Below are 20,001 nucleotides of genomic sequence, written 5' to 3'. Positions count from 1 at the left end.
CACAGATGATCATTCAGAATATTTCTATAATTTGGGTGATAACATTGTATTCCTACGTCGACATTACGCCGCAGTTCAACATCCAATAAGATTATTATAATAACAATCTTATTATCATACTATGGTGGGCGTAGTGGAAAATACAAGTCACCCTTCCCCCCTCGCGAACCTCTCCGGGACACGACCCCTCCCCGAGAACACACACAAAACACCGAGAACATACAAAACACTGAGAACGCAAGACCCCCGACAGTCGTGAAAAAATCGACGAAAACATTCAAAGTCCTTATCCGCTCCGCGTGGCAAAACCGCTCCCAACTAAGTCCTCTAGCTCTCACTATGCCCTGCCGCCAAATCATCCAATCAGCCCTCGCCATTCTCGGTATACGCCGCCCGGTTCCCAAGGGGTCCCAGAAGCCCAGTGAATCCAGCACATACGATTGGGAGTCTGATTGCGAAGACTTGAATGAAGGTCAGAGGAGGCCGACGGCCGAGGAAAGCAGGGCTTGTATGGTAGCCCTGCAGAGTGTTAGCCTGCCCTGCTCTTTGTGCGACCGCATGCAGTTGGATAGGCCTCTAACAGAGAGAAGATGTTGTTGTGAAATCGCTTAGGTAAGTGAGCCTTTGGCCACCCGGCCACTATGTTAATGGTATTTTCACTAATTTCATATTTGTAGCGCCCCGAGCGGGTTACGGTGCTTCGGGTACCGAGTTGTGGAAAGTCGAGCTGTTCTCCCAATAACTTTATATCATAGCATTTCAATTTTAATCGTTTCCAAAAATATCGCCCCAGCATTTTCCCTGTTCTCTGCACTGTTTTTTTCACTCCATGGATCCCTTGTCTGGGGTCGGCACGGAAGGGCATTGGGGATACGGAGCCGGAACAAGTTTAGTAACCCCTTAGCACATTGTACTCGGGCACGTTGTGTCAGCACGAGTAGCCATAACATAGACTACCACCAAAGTTCGTAGCCTACTTTTGGGCCGCCGAAAAAGCATGTGTGGAGCACTCATATAAATCTGTTCTTCCACCTTAGCCGACCAACCAGAATGCCCCTCTCCACACCTTACCTGAGTAGTCTCTCACTCTTTAGTACCAAGAATACAAAGTAATATAGTATGATTTTATGCACATTCGGGGATTCCAGGATAAATTTATTTACTGAAACAGTGTGCCCCTTAAAGCTCGCGTGCCATTGTTGAGGCTGGGTCGACGATACAAGGATAAATAAATTTCATTGAAGTGCCATAGGTGAAGGTACCACTGTTGCTGGGGCGCAATGCAAGATACCCGATGGCCAATGATAAGACAAAACTCAAAGATTTGCTAGCTTCGGAGATAAAGTAGGCAATTTTCTCCAATCAATTCAAGAGAAAATATAGATAACCTGCATTTTAGCGAAGTGATTCTAGAATAGATGGCAAGGTATTTTAGGTAGAGGGATTGGGACATGGGTTATTGTGTCCCGCAGGATATAGGGCGGGGTTCGGCCGAGCAACTGGTACGATATGATACCGCAGCTTTACTGGGGTATCACTAAGCAGGTATCTGGTGGTTCAAATTCCTTCACCGACCGGATTCCACAATAACAACCGGTTTTAAGCGATTGATTATACTATATGGGAGCCCCCGCATACTCAGCCGATAACCATCGGAGAAGGAACCGGGGGATGGATAGAAATGCATAACGGAGAGAGGACCAGAAGTCCGGCATCCTAGGGGCACCTCCGGACCTATTTTCACAAGCGCAGAAGTCCAGAGAAGTTCTTCCTATTGTCTATATAAACTCTCTGTTCTACCATAGATCGAAGGGCAAGCAGCGAAGATACCAAGTTCCCAGTATCTAAACTATTACTTCCTCATCATTATTCTTCATCATTATTCTCCCAATTCCAATGTTATTGTCTCCCAAATCAACATCCTACAACAATAGGTTATGAGCCAGAACAGCGCAGCCGGATCTTACATCGAACCCGCATACTCCTCATAATATTATTTCACAATCGTAAGAATACTTCGCCCCTCCCCTTCGACCAATAGACAGGAAAAATATAATAGGCCCTAAGTTAGTATATAGGAGAGGCAGCTCCAACGTCTGAGCCGGAGGTTTGATTCCACAAGCTGTTACGGCACCCCCCACGAAACCCAACCAGTTCTTGTTCAACTATACCTGAGGGAAGGGAAACCATGCACACGTAAAACAAAGTGTCAAATTATCTGCTTTATTACGCCCTACTAATACGCAGGAAAAACAATACCAATAATAAGCGCAAACCGGAGGGACACATATCCCATACAAGAATCCGAAGCAACCATTTTACACGCAGACGAGCTACCTCTATGTTTGACCATTTGAATGCCCACCCTCTTAGATACAACTTGTAGCTTTTCGAGCCTGACTTAATGCATTATATCGACCTGGCCTTTAGAGAAAGCTTCGTGCTCATGGTGCGTACAGTACAACTATACCTCAACCCGATGAACTTCATTGCGAATTACATGGTAGTTTTATTAAACAACAGGCTGGGCTCACGCAGTGGAGGCAATATCAGAATGCCTAATAACGCAGAACTTTTATTGATACGAATAAAGAGACGAAAGAGGAGATGTAACTAGACGAAAGATATCAAAAGAAAGAATGCGAGAACAATCTGATAATAAAGTATAGAGAGGAAAACGAATGTGCGATCAATAGTTGGATAACAAAATAAACAAGCAGACGAACAAGCTGCCTTATATCCTGCCTTAGAGAAAACCTTCCATCTAGCATGCTTCCTGCGCATGTCAAATCTCATATGAGATTCATCCATTATACTGCCATTCCTCCGGTTATGCTGATTGCTTCCGAGGTGAGTATTGGATTCCCGAGGTTGTAGTCGAGTAAGTAACCGAGGATATGATTGTTGTTCAGCATAAGAGATGTTCATGTTTCATTGTAGGTGAACCAGTGTTTTGTGGTTGTCGCACTACATATGCGGGGTGAGTGTTTGATCGAGTATGAAGCTAACATTGGTGAAACCGGTAGTGAGAATCAATGTGTAGCAGATAGGTGCCTCCGTTTCGTGTGGTTGTGCGAATAGGAAAACATATATGTCGTGAGCAGTCCAGAAATATTCCAACAGGTTTTGTCCCAGGAAGCGGATATACAGATAACAGCTTTGCAGTGAACAACATACCAGGTGGTGGGAAAGCCTCTTCCCCTCTCGTTCAGTTTTGGCTTGGAAATTAGATCCCGGCGGACAGTATACAGCCCACGAGGTGGAGCACACATTTATGCATAAGCTGCGTATGGATTCTGAGAGAATGTATGCGCTGTTGGTTCCGTTGAGTGCTCCCAGATCGGAATTACCATTTGCTGCTGCGTACAATTAGGAGATCCACCTGTTTGATTCTGAGTTAGTGTTACAGTAGTCCATGACGACTACAAATCATTGTGCAACGTAGCATTCCCGAGCTCCGATAGCCGAGGCCACTTCTCGCTCAGGCCGGCGGAACGCTTCCAGGCATTGGCGGGCGGCTGACACAACCAACACTAAATCCGCGGGATATGAGATAATTGGTGAGTTGTCCAAAACACCGCGCAGTTGCCTTGGAGGGTATATAATTTCCCCCAACTTCGTTCCTCCCACCCCTCAAACTTCTCTCCACAACCATCGAGATAAGGTGCTCACTCCAGCTTTGAACAAAAACTAGATTGGGCTTCTTGCTTCTTCTACCACGACAGCTATTATCCTGGAAATGGCTCCACTACCTCTCGCAGCCTCTGAAGAGAAGAACGAATGGCCCAAGTGGCTCATATCCCTCGCCAATTACCTCGTTCCCAAACCAAAGCCCCATGTATTAGATAAGAAGGAGGACAAGTTGAAACTTCCCGTCCTCTTCGGTCTATGAATCCCTAAGCCCGAAAAAGGTGAGGAAATGCCGAAAGCTACAGTCATGTTCCCTCCGGAATCCCATCAAACCGAAACCGAAAGCATTTGGAAAACTACCGGTTTTGCAAACACCGATGAATACCATGAATTGAACTCGAATCCGTGGAATGATTACCGCAAGCGCACTCGTGTGTTCTTCCCCTTCAATGGTAAAGATGCTTATGATACTGACCTACAAAAACAGTCCAAGATCAGGAGTCCCCTGCGATTACGGTGTCCACGACAGGCAAGGGCACCCAAATGGTGCAAAAAACGGTGAAATGCCCCCTGACCATGACCCAGGAGATCTCGCTCCTCATCTTTACTTGGCTCACTACGATCCTTATTTGTGGCGCGATCGTCTGTGTCCTGGCAAGAATCGAGAAGAAGATACGCCGTTTCGTGGACCGCGGCGTCACAGGATTTGGAGAGAAGAAGGGTTGGAGTCGCGCTCTCCACTGTGCTGGGTACGGTTCCGCGTTCATCGTAATTACCGCCATGCTTCTTATGCTCCTCGGCATAATTTTTTCTCGTAAAGACCTTTTGGGTAGGGCTATTTGGGGTGCCTAAAGGTCCAACCCTTCTGCTTGCCGTTCTCAAAGCATCCAGATATCGTAGCGCTTTCTAGGCTTAGTGCGCATGCAGATTTAACTCAGCTACCAGAGTGGGTAGCTTCTGATGGTGATAAAAAGGATCCCTCATTCGCTCGACTGGTTGGAGAGAGCGGAGACGTGGGTTGTGTACGTAAAAGAATAGAAAGCGCCATCGTAGAGAGCAAAATAATCTCAGAAAAAATAGTACAGGAGGGTAACCCAAAGTTCCTCCTCACACGCATGCCAACAGTGCAAACCCTACTTGTCCATATGCAAACCTCTAGCATACATGCTATCATATGATACCCCTTCGTATCATACTATACGCGAACTCGTTCCCAACTTATACTACCAGGATTCTACCACTACCAGCTGCGTGGTATCTTTTTTCCTTCTTTTACTCTAAAGAGGTTGTGTGTATGGTCTGCGGTATGATGCTTTACTAAACTTCACGGATTTCGTCCTACTGCTCCAGGAATGCTTCCTCTTTGCACTTTCCCTGAGTCATCTCAACCCCCGGTAACCAGATTTAACTTAGGCATCGTAGCTTCCCCTTCTGATTATTTTGTTCCCCTTTTCAATGGTGAGAAAATTGTGTATATTCTGCGAGGCACTATACTTAACTAAACCTTCTTTATCCTCTCATGCAGCGCAATGAATTATTTTTATTATTACTTTGATATTACTATTGCTACTTTTATTATAACTATAACGATTGTTATTGTTGTTATTATTATCATCATGAAAGTGATTTCTATAGTATTTTTATGTTGCCCCACCCTGTACTAGTAGATCTTATTACTGATATTAGTCAAATCCTCATTACCATTGGTAGAATGGTGGCTTCAAAGTGCTTAAAGTGTCTAACACGTGTGTTGACCAGTTTGAAAATTTGCTCCTGTGGCAGCACCCCATGATCATCCCATCAACACCCCATCCCACTCCAGTGCCCTTGCTAGCCAAACACCTCAATTATCTTGATACCTGATTACACGGACTATATGCAGACTCACAATTGATGAAATATTTCACAATTGTTTGTAACATTTGGTAAGTACTAGATTTTTGTTGTAATCCCCAAAGTTGAGATCATTTAGGCTGAAGATAAAATATATTTCTATTGCTACCCTAAATATACTTAATATATCCAAAATCTAATAAATACGGGAATATGAATGGGATAATAACCTTACTTATTTGCTATTAAACCTACAATAAAAATACCTTAACAATTATCAAGTTTACCCCAAATAAAAAGCTATGAAATATGGTTTAGATGGGATAAGAAAAGCATGCCTTGCAAGGCAGACTTGGGTTTTGTAAACAGGACTTGGTTAAGGGCCACATGAGATTATAAATTATTTATAATTGGATGTGCAAGGGAAAATAGAAAAATGGTAGAGTAAAGGTTTATCCGATTGGATTGGTTGCAGGACGGTGAAAGCGATCGTGTGCTCCAGAGATAGTGTGGGAGTGTTAAGAGCATGGAAACCATCACCTCAATGTATTGGACCAAAACCCAGCACCAAGAACTGGGTGTTCCCTCAGAGTAATCTCCCTATTCATTATAGCAGAGGTCCAGGAAGGGTGAAACATTTAATAATTCTGTGACGCCATGGAATACAGGTTACTTAAGCATGGTTTCAAGCATTGGGTATGATCCTTTGTATGTGACACAGTGGACGAAAATATCCCAATATGTATAGGTTCTGCAACTTGCGAACAGACCACGGGTGGAAAAGAAGAGAAATTGAAAAAAAAAATACCAAGTGGTAAGGGTAAATTAGAACCGTTGTCACAATGATTTTGACTCCGGATAAGGTGTCCTCAGCGTTATTTCTTCGGTCAGTTCCAACTCTGTTAATCAATTTATTCTTCGCGTAACATGTGATTATGAAAACTGTCACTGTAAAACCGCAGTTATTAACTTTGAATGTACTCATTTTGCAACGTAGCATTCCTAAGCTCCCAATCGCTGAGACCACCTCTCGCGCAGGCCAAAGGACTCCGGAGAGGCCAACAAGACCAGTTCCGAATGCGGGATAGGAACATTTTGGTGAACTGTCCAAAACACCACGCAGTCATCTCAGAGTCTATATATATCACCCCTCAACAGCCCTCAACCCACCCCTCAAACTCCTCTCCACAGCGATTGCGATCAACTGCTCACTTCTCCTTTCCACAACCACGGCATTGGGTTTTTCGCTTCTTTTACCATAAGCAACTATTACTCTTGAAATGGCTCCACTACCTCTCGCAGCCTCTGAAGAGAAGAACAAATGGCCCAAGTGGCTCATATCCCTCGCCAATTACCTCTTCCCCAAACCAAAGCCCGATGTATTAGATAAGAAAGAGGACAAGTTGAAACTTCCCGTCCTCTTCGGTCTAGGAATCCCTATGCCCGGTAAAGGTGAGGACATGCCGACAACTACTGTGATGTTGCCTCCGGAGCCCCATCAAACTGAAACCGATAGCATTTGGAAAGCTACCGGTTTTGCAAGCAGTGATGAATACACCAAGATGATGTCGAAAGAGAACCTCAGGCGCTCTCGTGCGTTCTTACCCTTCAATAGTTGAGATTCATATTGTACTGACCAAGAAAAACAGTCCAAGATCAGGAGTCCCCCGTGCTTACGGTGTCTACCAGCGGCATGGGCGCCTCGATAGAGCAGGAGCTGGGGAAATTCCGCCTGACCATCTCCCAGGAGATCTCCCTCCTCATCTTCACCTGGCTGGCTGGAATCATTATTTGTGGTGCAGTTGTCTCGGTCATGGCAAAAATCGAGAAGAAGATATGCCTTTTGGAGGGCCGCGGCGCTACAGGATTCAGACAGAAAAAGGGTTGGCGTCGCGCTCTGCACTGTTTTGGGTACGGCTCTATGACTATTGTGATCCTCTGCATACTGCTTATGTTCATCGCCGTCATGCTTTCTCTCAAGAACCCTCTGCGTTAGGTTATCCGTGGTGCTTGAGAGTCCGATCCGTTAGCCTGCCGTTTCCAAAAGCATCAGGAAGCTTAGCGCTTCCTAGGCTCGAACGACAAGCAGATCATATTAGCTACCTGAGCGGATGGCTTCTTGGTCCCGCCATCTTTCTGTTTTACAATGAAGATGGCGCGTGTATCACCTGCTACATGATACTTCAACAATTTCCCTCTTGTCTTGCCTATGTTTTTTCCCCCTTTTTACTCTGCGAACATTGGGTATATTCTATGTGGTAGGCTACTTCACTAAACTCTGTATCCTATCACCCCGCATGATGAATTATTATTGTTGTTGTTATTGTCATTATTATTATCATTAAATTTTCTATTAAAGAATTACTATTTGTGGTTTCTCTACGTGGCCCCAGCCTCTTGCAGCTCGTGATAGTGAATTTAGTTACTTCCCCCAGAATACGTAATCGACTATGATACAATCCCGACCGCCGAACGCCTTAGTTGTCAACTGTGCGTTGGCCACTTCTCCAACACTCTCCCGTGGCAACATCGCCCAATCGTGCTATCAACACCCCTAAACCCCCAAAAAACACCACAATCAGCTCCACCAACAATCACTCGGATCACATTGCGACCAACAATTGGCGAAACATTTCGCACCATTTTTCCTTACTCATCAACGCCTCAGTCTCCAGTGGCCTCCCCGTCTACCTGATATGATCCGAACTCTACTATCTAGAGTCTGCCCGCCTCGGGTAGTAGGAAATATGCGGTATTCTTTTTTTTTAAACCCCCCCAGCCCCAATTTCAATGTTCCTTTCTATGATACAGTTGAGCGCCAAACAGACCCTAGATCCCAAGAGGGATATCATGCCGGGAGGGGATGGGGTTGGTTGCCCACTACGACCAGGAGGTGATAAAAAATATCATAGAAAAACAGAAAGTCTGCCGCGCAAATACTGTACTACAGCTTAACACACTCCATTGTGAATTAATATTCCAGAATCCAACCCAACCCATCCCCCCCGACAACGCCATCAGCACACGGTCTGTCACCCATCAGCTATCATACCGAAGGTTTATTATTATCAAGTCCGCTGCCATACAAATTCCTGAATCTTGGCCGATTGACCACCTAAAATCCGGCCGTTACGAGGAAAACCTTAATTCACCATCACCCGCTTTCTTCCCTGTTATTACCACACCGAAGCCGGAATTTAGGGTCACTGCATCATTTTTTTTTACAATTCTGTGAAATGCTGTACCGGATTCAAAGACCGATATCCCAGGTACATGGAAAGACCCCCCCCCGCGCACCCCCTGGAGACGTATGGACAGTGCAAAAATACGGTCTCTATACATTCAACAAGATTCTAGTGGATATGCGGTTACGATAATCGTCAAATAACTTCAGGACAAGAAATTTTGGGAAATCCAAATGATCCCTATTTGCATATAATCCCCAATACAAAGAAGAGAAGAGGATTCGAGGAAGGATGTGCCTTGGAGGCCGCGGGGGGGATTGGCCGAAAGAGCTCTAACCTGCTGACAATCCAGATGACTCAAGTAGATCTCTGCCATTTTCGCATGAGCTGTACCAAAAAGCTTTGGATGGGCCTGGAGATATTCTCAAAGGGTAAAAGTGGATTAATCGGACAGTGGAAAACTCCTCGCCCACGGTAATATGTCCCTGACAACAGGTTCGCAATGTCCTTCCCGAAGGAACGTTGTCTGCATTCAGATTCGGTGACTCAATTTCGACGACTAGGGCAACACACAATGCGGTGGGCCTTCGCGCGTTGCTCCGCATGAGATTCACATCAGACCGGCCATGGCAATCCTCGCTTTATCCCTCCCCTGTCCCTTAATCCGATCCCGCGTTACAAAATAAACTCTCGTCGATCCGAAGCAATTGGTCATTGCGCTCAGCTTTTGTCGCCTACGATGGATCGTGGCTTCATGCAGGATCGCATTGATACACAGTAAGACCAGCAGGAACCTAGATATAGATTGGTCAGCACATAGCTTGTGACAGGATCCCCATCGCCGTTGCTCTTAGATATATTTCCTTCGGAGATATCTTCCGGAATTCCGCGCAGGACAACCGCCCCCTGCTCACCATCCATCGTGTCCGGAGTCGCATCCCCGGCCAGCCTTGTATAAAGATATCTGATAACATCGGTTCTATTGGAGCCCAAGGATCTACCAGAAAGACACCTTCCGATCTCCGGTTGAATGCGCGGTCTTCCAGCAACGAATATCGTTATGGCATTTCCGCAAAGTGAAATCAAGGAAGAGATTGACCTGCAACTACCTCTAGGCATCCTAGTGTTTACTAAAAAAAGGTGAACCAGAATCAGCCACAAATACGAGCCAGCGAGGACCAGTTTATGTCCATATTCCGAGAGGTCTATACGGTCTGCAGCAATCAGCACTCAATTGCCATGATAACCTAGACTCCGAATTGACTAAGAATAGATTTAGGTGGGGTAGGAGTGATTGCGAGGCGGGAATCTGAAGTAAAATAAATCGATCGGTGATGAGAAAAGACAAAAGTATAGGTAGGAATGATGGATAAAATTCAACAAGAGTTTTCTTAGGCACACAATTGGAAAGTCTGAATTCGCATATCATTTCTAAGTAGATAATAAGGCCCTTTTAACACAAGATGATCCACATCCGATTCGGTGCCTGTGTGGATGAAAATTTTCATCTCCGGTAAGGGGGACAAAAGTCTTGTCCCACTGAAACAGGAAAGAAACAGGAAAGAAACAAGAGAGAAATTTTCACTGCAAGGAGATAGAGAGAAAACAGTACGGAGACAACAGGGTGATAACAGTTTCAGACATCAAGTAAGGTATAAAGGAAAGTTCGTGAAGATCTCATAGGAAACCAATAGAACATGTGAAATCGAAACTCAGGGACAATCTTCCAACAGAATCAACTATCCTGTATTTGTTACGGCTGCCGCTTTCCTTCAATATAATTTATTTATCCGCTTTCCGCAATCATCCACCCGAGCACAAGGGACGGGTGAGGGCTAGTCTACCGGTAGAGACACACATGGTCCCTGTGGTACTTATGATGGAAGATCCGGCGCTAGAGCATTATGGATTTGTGGGGGAGTGAGTAACGATCATGCAGTGCCGAACGCGTGAAACAGACAGGCAAGGTCGCGACAAAAGGGGAAAAGAAAACACGCACGGCAACAACACCAGACTAATGTGATAAAGAAAGATTATCGAAATAATGAGTAAGTGGAAGAGGGCGGGGCTGTACATTTATTTTTTATCAACTGGATTGCAGACGGCAGATGGAAATTAACTTGGTGAAGTGTTTTGCCCGGGAGGAAAACGAGGTAAACCGCCAAGAAATTGCCAATATTGGCAAATCGAGTGATTATCTATGATATCTGCCAAGATTTCTGCCGAGGTATGAAATGCCCGAGATATACTTTGTAATTGTCCCAGGCCATTGGTACCTGAAAACAGGGGGGGTAAATTTTGTATGGGCACTCAGACATGCACTAATGTTTTTCCATATATTTCTTTAATCCCTGTTTTCGGGTACTACCGGTACTCGAGGAAAGGGCTTGGGACAAGTATCACCGAGCCACTGCTGTTACGTGTTACGGGTCAAGTTGACAGAGTGCAAAAGGAAGATAAGCGATTAAATGCCCGCAACACCACAGGAATTCACAAAAGCCAGGTGGTAACCAAGTCAAGGAAAACAGTTCTGACGTTTAGCACCAAGGTAGGCACTAAAAGTCCCAAGGTGTCCAATTATGATACCCTACTGCCAAGTAATCTTGTTCAATTAGCCATGTTCCTACCTATATGACTAAGCGGTACGGTAGTCGAGCACTGATGTTCAGTACGAGCACTCAAGCACTCGAGTACTCGTAGACTCTCTCAGGGCTTGGCGAGACGACACCCTCCGCAAGACTTGACAAATAAATTTATTTTGCCCGTATCAAAGATCCCGCTGACCAAGCGAGGTCTTGAACCGCCCCTCTAGGTAGCTCATGCTAACGAGTATATCAGAGTACTGAACCCCCTTACTGACATATAAGTAGGGGTCGGGTCCAGACTTTTTTCTCCAAATATTGGCTCGCAAGCATTCTCGTGGTAGAGTTAGAACTTCATTTATAGTCACTCGATTTCCCATTTTTCCCCGCACCGGCATTGGATGGATACAGTATGATAGGGCTTTTCACACCGCTGGTTCACCGCGGCTCAAAGAGCGGGTTCTCAGATCATGAACCGTGAACTGGAAAAATGAACCACGGTACAGTACTGGCACCGGCTCTGGAGTCTACACAAGTGGTATCATATTCAAGAAGGTTTAGCAGTTCAGACGGTGGTTATACCGTTGACTTGGACAGTAAAAGGCTTAGTGACCGGCCACTAGTGGGGAAATTGTTATTAGTGTTAAAAAAGGCGCTAATACTGTAGTGGCTAAAGAATTAGCTCTCGGCTGCAGAATGGGCAAAATAAGTATGATACTTTACAGTCGCACCCCGTTGTCCCGGACCTCACTCTCCCGGATCCCCCGCTCTCCCGGATGAAATTCTCTAATTTCAAAAATATCTTGCACCAAAACCCAACTTGTTGTCCCCGGACAATCCGCTGTCCCGGACAAATCCTTGGATATTAGCCAAATTTTGGCCATCCGGGAAAGCGAGGTGCGACTGCATTCCATAACTTTCTATCTACACTGGTAGACTACGGTGATACCTACAATTTCCTTAATCACGTAAAATTCTGAGTCAATAATTACTTCAACTATTCAAAACTCCCGTTTTTGATCCACAATTACTCATGTTTCTCCAATATCATGACCGAGTAACCGATGAGAGTAAACACTAACCTAATGCAATACCGGCATACACCCCCATAATAACATACTATACAATATGTTTTTTGCCATATTACCGGACTCACCTAATCCGGGTTCTGAGCATCTGCTTTAATCCAACCGTGGTGTTCCACTACTGTAGAATACTGACCGTTTCCCTTGTATTTTTAAATTCACATTCGCGGAGTTCTCTTAATACCTGATTTATCGCGAAGTCTCAGTAGGGGGTTTCACACCAGTGGTTCACCATGGTTCAAAGAGCCGGTTTGCAGTTCATAAACCATGAACTGAAAAAAAATTGACCCATGGTACTATAGTAGTACCGGCAATGGAGGCGGTACCCGGGATGATTCAGTGGTTCAGAGGGTGGCGGCAGAATGCTAACTTGGACAAAAAGAGGAATAGCCACCAGCCACTAGTGCTAAAATCCTATTAGCATAAAAAGGGTTCGCCAAGACAACAAATAAAGGCACCAATATGGTAGTGTATTCCTTTGTAAAGCTGACAGAAGAATTAGTTCTTGGATGTAAAATATTCAAATAAGTGGTAAACCGTTAACCTCAACTATGAGGTCGCACACCATACTGCGGTGAACCAGTTAGAAACACAGTACTCATACGGGACCTGAACCGCGGGTGGGAGACCCCCTACTGCAATTCTAGAACCGCAGTGTGCATCCCGGACCTGAACGACTGGTGTGAAACCCCCTAGTTGAGTGGTTGACAGGAACCTGTCCGTCTGGGGTATATATCATTAGACGGTATTGGACACTCGGCATTATGGGTGCCTGTCTTGGCGCTAAATGTCCCGATTGCTTTCGTGATGTTGCCGCCCACTAGCCTTCCCTCCCCTAAGTTTTTTTTGCGCTCGATGTCTCCCTTGACACGTAGTACCCGTTTAAATCCACGAAAAAGTGAACAAGAGGGTCGGGTTCACACGTCCTCCACGACTGGTGTCATATATGGGAGGATCTCGGCGGCAATACAGTACCGTAATAACTTTCCCCCCTCTTGCAAGGTTGAGAAAACCTCTCCGAGTACTGTTGACTGCCGGTGTCCAATCTACAGCGTCACCAATGTCAAAACTCGCTTGGATGATCCATTTCTCGTACGAGTATTCTCCTAGTAGTATCCAGACCCAGTTGGGAGTGATATCGAGTGATATGTCGAGCAACAATCTGGCCCTGAACCCTTGTGCAACACCCCACTCGTGCTGCCAAGACTCCCTCGCGCGCGGGGAAAAACCGTTGAACCAACCTCCTTTAAAAGGAAATCCTAAAATTTAAAATTTACACAAAACACGCAAAAGAAACATCATCCATCCACAGCCAATTAATCTCATCAGCATGAGTTTCCTCCTCTTATCCAAGCGTATGCCCACCCGCTGCATCCCCCTCGCCCGCACACTCGTAACCAGCCGCCCCCCAAAAGTTTTTACACCCGGCCGATTCGGTATTGCTTTTGAGTAAGCTTCTCCCTTTCCTTATCCACCATCCATCGCCCCCTTCTAGGCGGGCAAAAAAAGAAACAATTGTTCTAACGATATCTGAAGCATAGACGGTGTTCTCCTCCGTGGACTAGACCCTCATCCCTCGGCTAAAACGGCGCTCACGAAATTGCAAGAGAATGACATTCCCTTCATCCTCCTGACCAACGGGGGTGGCATCTCGGAAGTAGCCAGATGCGAGGACCTCTCTTCAAGGCTGGATTTCCCGATCGCCCCATCCCAACTCGTCCAATCGCACACTCCGGCAAAGAACTATACAAAATTCTACGAAACAATTCTCGTTGTCGGCGGGGAAGGCGAGAATTGCCGTAAGATAGCGGAGGAGTACGGCTTCAAGAACGTCTTCATCCCTGACGACTTCTACGCCACAGACCCGCACATATCCCCCTTTAGCACCTCGCCGCCTCCGGCCTACGCGCGAAATGTCCCGAAGGGGACGAAAATCGATGCTATTTTCGTGTTCAATGACCCTCGGGACTGGGCGCTGAGCACACAGGTTATAATCGATTTTCTGCGCTCTGATAACGGTGTGTACGGCACACTCGCGGAGCCGGGACATATGAAGCCGGTGCCGACGTTCTTCACGAATAGCGACATCGTCTGGGCCAGTACGTATCATATGCCCAGGCTTGGGCAGGGTGCGTTCAAAGAGGCGGTTCTCTCGATTTTCCCCCGCATTCCAGGAGCAACCGGGGGAGCGCACCTCCGGAGTCTTGGGAAACCGACTACGCCCGCCTTTAGGTATGCACAGCGTTTGCTGGAACAAAATCTCGTCGCGAAGCTCAAAGCGACATCCCCGGAATTCGTGTTCGACGAAGAGGCGACACATGAGGTAGCAGAAGCGATTGAACGCTCTCCCGCTCCTGCAGACAATTCCGCAGATACCGCCGCTGCCGAAGATGTTATTCCCCCCCCTCCCGCAGAAAACACTATCCCTGAGGCCACCCCCGAAGAAGAATCCAGTCCAAGAACAGAAGCCGGAGCTACAGCTACACCAGACGCCGCCAATCGGCCACTCATAAGACGAGATAGGAAAGCCAGAGTCCTCGAGCGAGTCTACATGATCGGTGACAGCCCGGACAGTGACATCCGAGGCGCCAACCGAGCCAGGATCAATGGCACAGTCTGGTGGAGCATCCTCGTGCGATCTGGCGTCTGGCGCGAGCCCTATCATGCCAAATCACCCATAGCCATAGTAGACGACGTCCTCGCTGCCGTCGACTGGGCCATGGAAAACGAGCAAAAGATCAAGGATGGAGTGGCGCTCGAGAAGTACCCCTCGAACCTGCGGCCCGGGTTCAGACAGCTGCGTAGGAAAGGCCTGGTTAGGGGGTCTTCGCCGGATAGTGGTGGTAAGGTGGAGGTGGGCGACATCGGGGGGGAAGAGAGTGCTCGGCTAGAGAAGACGGATGGTGCTATGAAGGAGAAGGGTGACGGTGCTTTGGAGGGAAAGAGGGCAAATGGGGAGAGTGGCTCTCACTCTGATTAGACTTACTAGCTTACCCACTCGGGACGGGGAGGAATGCTTGGAATAAAAAAGTTCTCTTCCTCCCTTTCGTGTAGTTATTATTTGTACAACCAATTATTCTCTCAACTTTATTTAAGCTTACCATGCGAAACTGCAAAAACGACTATTTGGTCTCACTGAGTTTGTCGTATATCGATTCGTTTTCTGTCGTCTTGCGATGCACTCCACATATCTATCACTCGCTCGATCTGTCCTAAGGTATTCTCCAGTATAACTTGGATGCAATTGTTTGATTTACGAGCGCATTACTATGAATCCACCGTACTCGAGCAGTGTATAGAAATTCCCACTCACCGAAGTCAGTATCGCATTCCCGGGTATGCTACTTCTATAGTGGGATATCGAGTACCATTCACAACGGGAGTCTCTATACTCCTCCTCGCTTCACTTTTTCGCTCAAGTTGGTGTGAATTGGGTACTTCTGGGCTGGCATTCCGCCATGTTACTCGCACAATACGGTGCGACGCAAGTCGAGACCATCAGAACTTGTGTTTTTTTCTGAGCTGACGGTAAACCGCTATCGCGAACTTGGGGGATTTGGGTATCATAACTACCATACCATAACTTGGGTAGGTGGGACAAAATGAATCGGCCGTGGAAAAGTGGGTGGTGAGGTTAGATGAAGGTGAAAATATGATAAACTGAGATCACCGGCATTGTACCCATATCATAATGTGAATTCCTTCCGTGGGAATATCATGGTGTAGATTACAAAGGCGAGAGAAAAGAATCCTTAGGCTACACTATCTCCGTGACAACCATGCCAACCGCATGATGGTGCCATCTGCCATCCAGGCATCTTGGGAAACCTGCGGCTGAACGCCAAGGTTCCCCGCAAAAAGCAATGGGAGGCTTCCAAGACGAGAGGCTCAGGAACGAGATCCGCCAAATTGCTCTCTCTTCCCGCATCACCCCTCCTTTTCTTCCCACCGGCTCATTGAAAGGCACACTATGTTATCCCGCCGCCTCCCCCGCCATTTCCCCTCCTCCTTGAGACAATTCTCCGCATCCGCCATCCTACCAAACGTTCACAAAGTTCCTTGTATCGGTGATGTAATACACAGTGATTCGTCAACAACCGATTTCAAAACCAGGGTGTCCACTTTTCACAAACAACTGTCCGATGCCAAAAATGCAAAGCCCAAAGTCTCTTCCCCCGAAAATGCTGAGAGGACGGGAATTGTGAAGAGCATACTATACGGCTCGAAGGAGGGACAGAAAGAGGAGGCCGAGATGGAGCAGAGCTACTCGAAAGTCATGGCAAGGGGGAAGTACGTGCACGCCATTGAGTTCCATCACGTGAAACCGGACAAGGTCGAGGACTATGTGAAGCTCGTTGGGGAGGTATACCCAGCAATCGCGACCGATGCAGGGAATAACTGTCATCTTGTTGGGAGCTGGAAGACGGAAGTTGGGGAATGTGACACTTTTGGTAGGACTAGCTCTTGTTCTTTGGTAAGGATATCTTCTAACCTGGAGGCCGACAGTTCATATCTGGGAGTACCAAGGATGTAAGCCTCCCCCAAAGACTCCGGTCGCTATATCGGACTTGAAATCACGATTCTGACATCTTGGTGTAGATGCTGGGTACCACAAAACGTTCTCAAGACTCGCTACCACTCCCACATTCGCAAAATTCCAGTCCTCGCTCGCAAAGATCATTCGCTCCCGCCGTACAGATCTCATGCAGGAGTTCTCCTTTTGGCCTACTTGCCCGCCACGTTCCCTTGGGGGAATATTCGAGCTTCGGACATACACCGTTCTCCCCGGCCATCTGTTAGAATGGGAAACACACTGGCGCCGTGGTCTTCGGGCTCGTAAAAACGTCATGGAAGGTGTTGGGGCCTGGTTCTGTCAGATAGGATCTTTGAATACGGTCCATCATTTGTGGCAGTTTGCCGATCTGCGGGAGAGACAAGTTGCTCGAGAGCAGAGTTGGGGCGAAAAAGGATGGAGCGACACGGTGCACAAGACTGTACCTCTCATCAAAAAAATGGAAAGCCGAATCTTGGTGCCTATGGGCTGGAGCCCTCTTAGTTAGTCTGCCCGTCTGAATCTGAAGTCGGGTCAGATGTAAGAATGACCGTTTGTCGAGGGATGATCGGTGTGATTGGTTTCGGCTATTTTTTTTATTTGTTTGTGATTCCAGGCTACTTGTAGAGGATTCTGCTTTATCAAAGATTTCCTTCTCGGGGGGTTTCTTTTCTTTTTCTTCCTTTGTTCCCCCTCGTTTGATTACATTGCTACGCCTACCGCGTCACAGCATTGACGAGAAAACATGCTGTATCACGGTTGATCGCTTATTTTTACGCTCGATCCCCGATGATTATTGTAAGTTACCGTATTAGAGCTGGTAAAGTTATCATAACCTACCCCACAGGTCACAGAGAGGCAACCCACCCAGCCACAGACTCCCATTACCGGTACCTGTGTCGTACAAGTATCATACTCGTGATCTAGACCGCTTTCGATCTCTAGGTGATGAAGACATCAACAGACTGACTGACCTTGCCTCTTCCAAACTTCCCTCCTCTCCTCCTTTCACTTTTGCCTCCAATGCCTTCATTCTTCCAACCATCTCAAGAGCAAGGGGGGATGGAAGGCGGAGGAATGCGGGGTACATTGTGATACGCAAGTTTTGGTCGCAAGCTGCGGCTAACTTGTGAGATCTAATATGTTATCGTAGGGCCCGCTAACGTGGTTGAGGTTATTCCGACCACAGCCCATCTGTCCTGCCCATACATCATATCACGCAATCCACATGGTTTTAATAAGGGAGATAATGTTGAGGGGAGTTTGATTGTTTGCTACAAAGAAAGGATGAGGAGTTGTGAGGACGGATACTGGACTCACTTGGCCTCTCATGGCGCAGATCATATATATATATATATATATATACAGTACAGTACTTGTATCTGTGAATGCGATTTGTCATAGGTATTATAACACATCCCCACCCCCATCCCTGCAGTACCGGTACTCCCCAAACAAGATACCATCCCGACTCCTTATAAAAACAGCAAAAAGAAAAGGGAAAAAAAGGAAGCCACAGACTTCTTTGGATGAAGAAGGGGGTATATAAACTGGCTTTCCAAACATTCCTGCCCGAGGTGAAGAACTGACGATAATGAATGGGAGTAGGATGATGAGAAGACACGCAGCATCTTAGCGGGAGGAAATGGTCTGAAAGGAAAAACCAGCGCAATAATATCCGGCAAGCCAGTGCGAAGTTCTAGCCTAAGAAGCGAACTAAAAATAAATATATGAAGGATATGCTCGAACGTAAGTGCCCCCTCCCTATGCGACAATCTATGAAAAATAATAACAATAGATGAACAGAAGTTTAAAATGATACAGATGAGAAAGGAATTGTGTTGACATGTCATTCGTTTGGAACTTGAAGACACATTCTTCCCACATCGCATCTTCCCCTGTCGTTCGTCTCTCGCTCCGCCGGAAACAAAAAAAAGAAGAAGCAACAAGCATAGTCGTAATCGTAAAGAATGAGGTTGAAGTTTTGGTTTCTTTCCCCCTCCTGAGGAGAAAAAAGGCTACAAGAGACCGACGAGAGCTACGACGATCGCAGCGCCGGCGAGACCAGAGGAGAACCCGAGAGTACCGGGAGCGGCGCCAGTAAAAGCTGGTTGGGAGGCGGTCGGCTTCGCCGATGGGTTGACCGAGGTGATAGTGCTATTGGTGACGGTGATACCGCTCGTTCCCCTGCTAATCGTTAATAGATGATGGATCAAAATACAAGTGGATATCAGAAGAACAAAGGAGAAAAAGAAAGACTTACGTTGACCCCGGTGGAGGGCTGCCAGTCCTGGTAACGTAAGTAACCACGGTAGAGTATACGGTGCTGCGAACGGTAGTGGTGGAGGCGGTGCCGGTGGTGTCTGCAAGCGCAAGTAGAGGCATGAGAATCATGAGGAGGAGAGCGACGAAGCGTTGGAAAAACATTGAGAATGGGGATTCCGGAACGGAGTGGGTTTTCTCGAAGGAACGTTTGCTGGAGTTTAACAGAGAAAGTGTTGAGCAGCGACAAACTCCAGGTGAGAGATTTGCGCGCGTCGATGAACGAAGATGCGATGACGGCGGCGGTACTCAGTACGCAGGGCTTCCCTTGGCTTGGGGATGAGGGCGAAACGATTGAAACTTCCGAAGAGCGGGTGGGGAGACGAGTGTGTGTGGGTGAACAAACTGAAGGAGTGTTGGGCCACGATACAAAGATGGTGGTATAGGATTAGGAAAGAAGGAAAACGTGAAGATGCGGAAGCGAACGAAGACGGAAGCGAGCAGAAATTTTGGGAGGGGGGGGGGGGGGGCAGGGGACTTCTTAAGCTCAAGGAACGACAATGGGCGAAATTTTTTGAAATGAGAGTTGTCTCGGATTGGTCTGGCTAGAATTGGCGTGTCGAGCCTGGTCAATCACGCAAGCCGCGAGGTACCGGTTTAGAACAGAAAACGAATATGGAACAGGGTGCCTACAGCGGGCCAGGCTAAGTGCGTTGGCCGATGCAGTTATCCAGGTCTATAAACGGGACTGACAGGAGGGGGATGTCAAATGTCAAATGTTACCACCATCACTGGTATCATACACAAAGAAAGGTTTCTGATAGGGCTAGCGTGGGCAAATAGGAGCAAAGTTGGGTCAAATAAGGCAATGA

At 46.9% G+C, this 20,001-nt stretch overlaps 2 protein-coding genes; both read left to right on the top strand.

The window, feature by feature from the left end:
* The first annotated feature begins 13,610 nt into the window (after nt 1-13,610).
* Nucleotides 13,611-15,405, top strand: GSTUM_00010709001 (uncharacterized protein). XM_002841476.2 has 3 exons: nt 13,611-13,764; nt 13,852-14,611; nt 14,858-15,405. The coding sequence occupies exons 1-3, from the start codon at nt 13,646-13,648 to the stop codon at nt 15,293-15,295; spliced, it is 1,317 nt and encodes a 438-aa protein (XP_002841522.1). The 5' UTR covers nt 13,611-13,645; the 3' UTR covers nt 15,296-15,405.
* Nucleotides 15,406-16,285: 880 nt separating this feature from the next.
* GSTUM_00010708001 (uncharacterized protein) lies at nt 16,286-17,375 on the top strand (the record flags this gene model as incomplete). The annotated part of the gene is made up of 3 exons (XM_002841475.1): nt 16,286-16,766; nt 16,822-16,845; nt 16,915-17,375. The coding sequence occupies 3 exons, from the start codon at nt 16,286-16,288 to the stop codon at nt 17,373-17,375; spliced, it is 966 nt and encodes a 321-aa protein (XP_002841521.1).
* Nucleotides 17,376-20,001: the final 2,626 nt, after the last annotated feature.

The sequence above is a fragment of the Tuber melanosporum genome (assembly GCF_000151645.1).
Source record: "Tuber melanosporum whole genome shotgun sequence assembly, scaffold_73, strain Mel28".
Classification (NCBI taxonomy): Eukaryota; Fungi; Ascomycota; class Pezizomycetes; order Pezizales; family Tuberaceae; genus Tuber; species Tuber melanosporum.
This window is presented reverse-complemented; position numbering and strand designations above follow the sequence as displayed.

Bases quoted from the DNA above. Each gene is read 5' to 3' on its own strand.
- GSTUM_00010709001 (XM_002841476.2), top strand. From the start codon at position 13,646: ATGAGTTTCCTCCTCTTATCCAAGCGTATGCCCACCCGCTGCATCCCC. The intron at 13,765-13,851 runs GTAAGCTTCTCC...CGATATCTGAAG, and splicing joins CGATTCGGTATTGCTTTTGA to CATAGACGGTGTTCTCCTCC. The intron at 14,612-14,857 runs GTGTTCGACGAA...AGAGTCCTCGAG, and splicing joins AAGCGACATCCCCGGAATTC to CGAGTCTACATGATCGGTGA.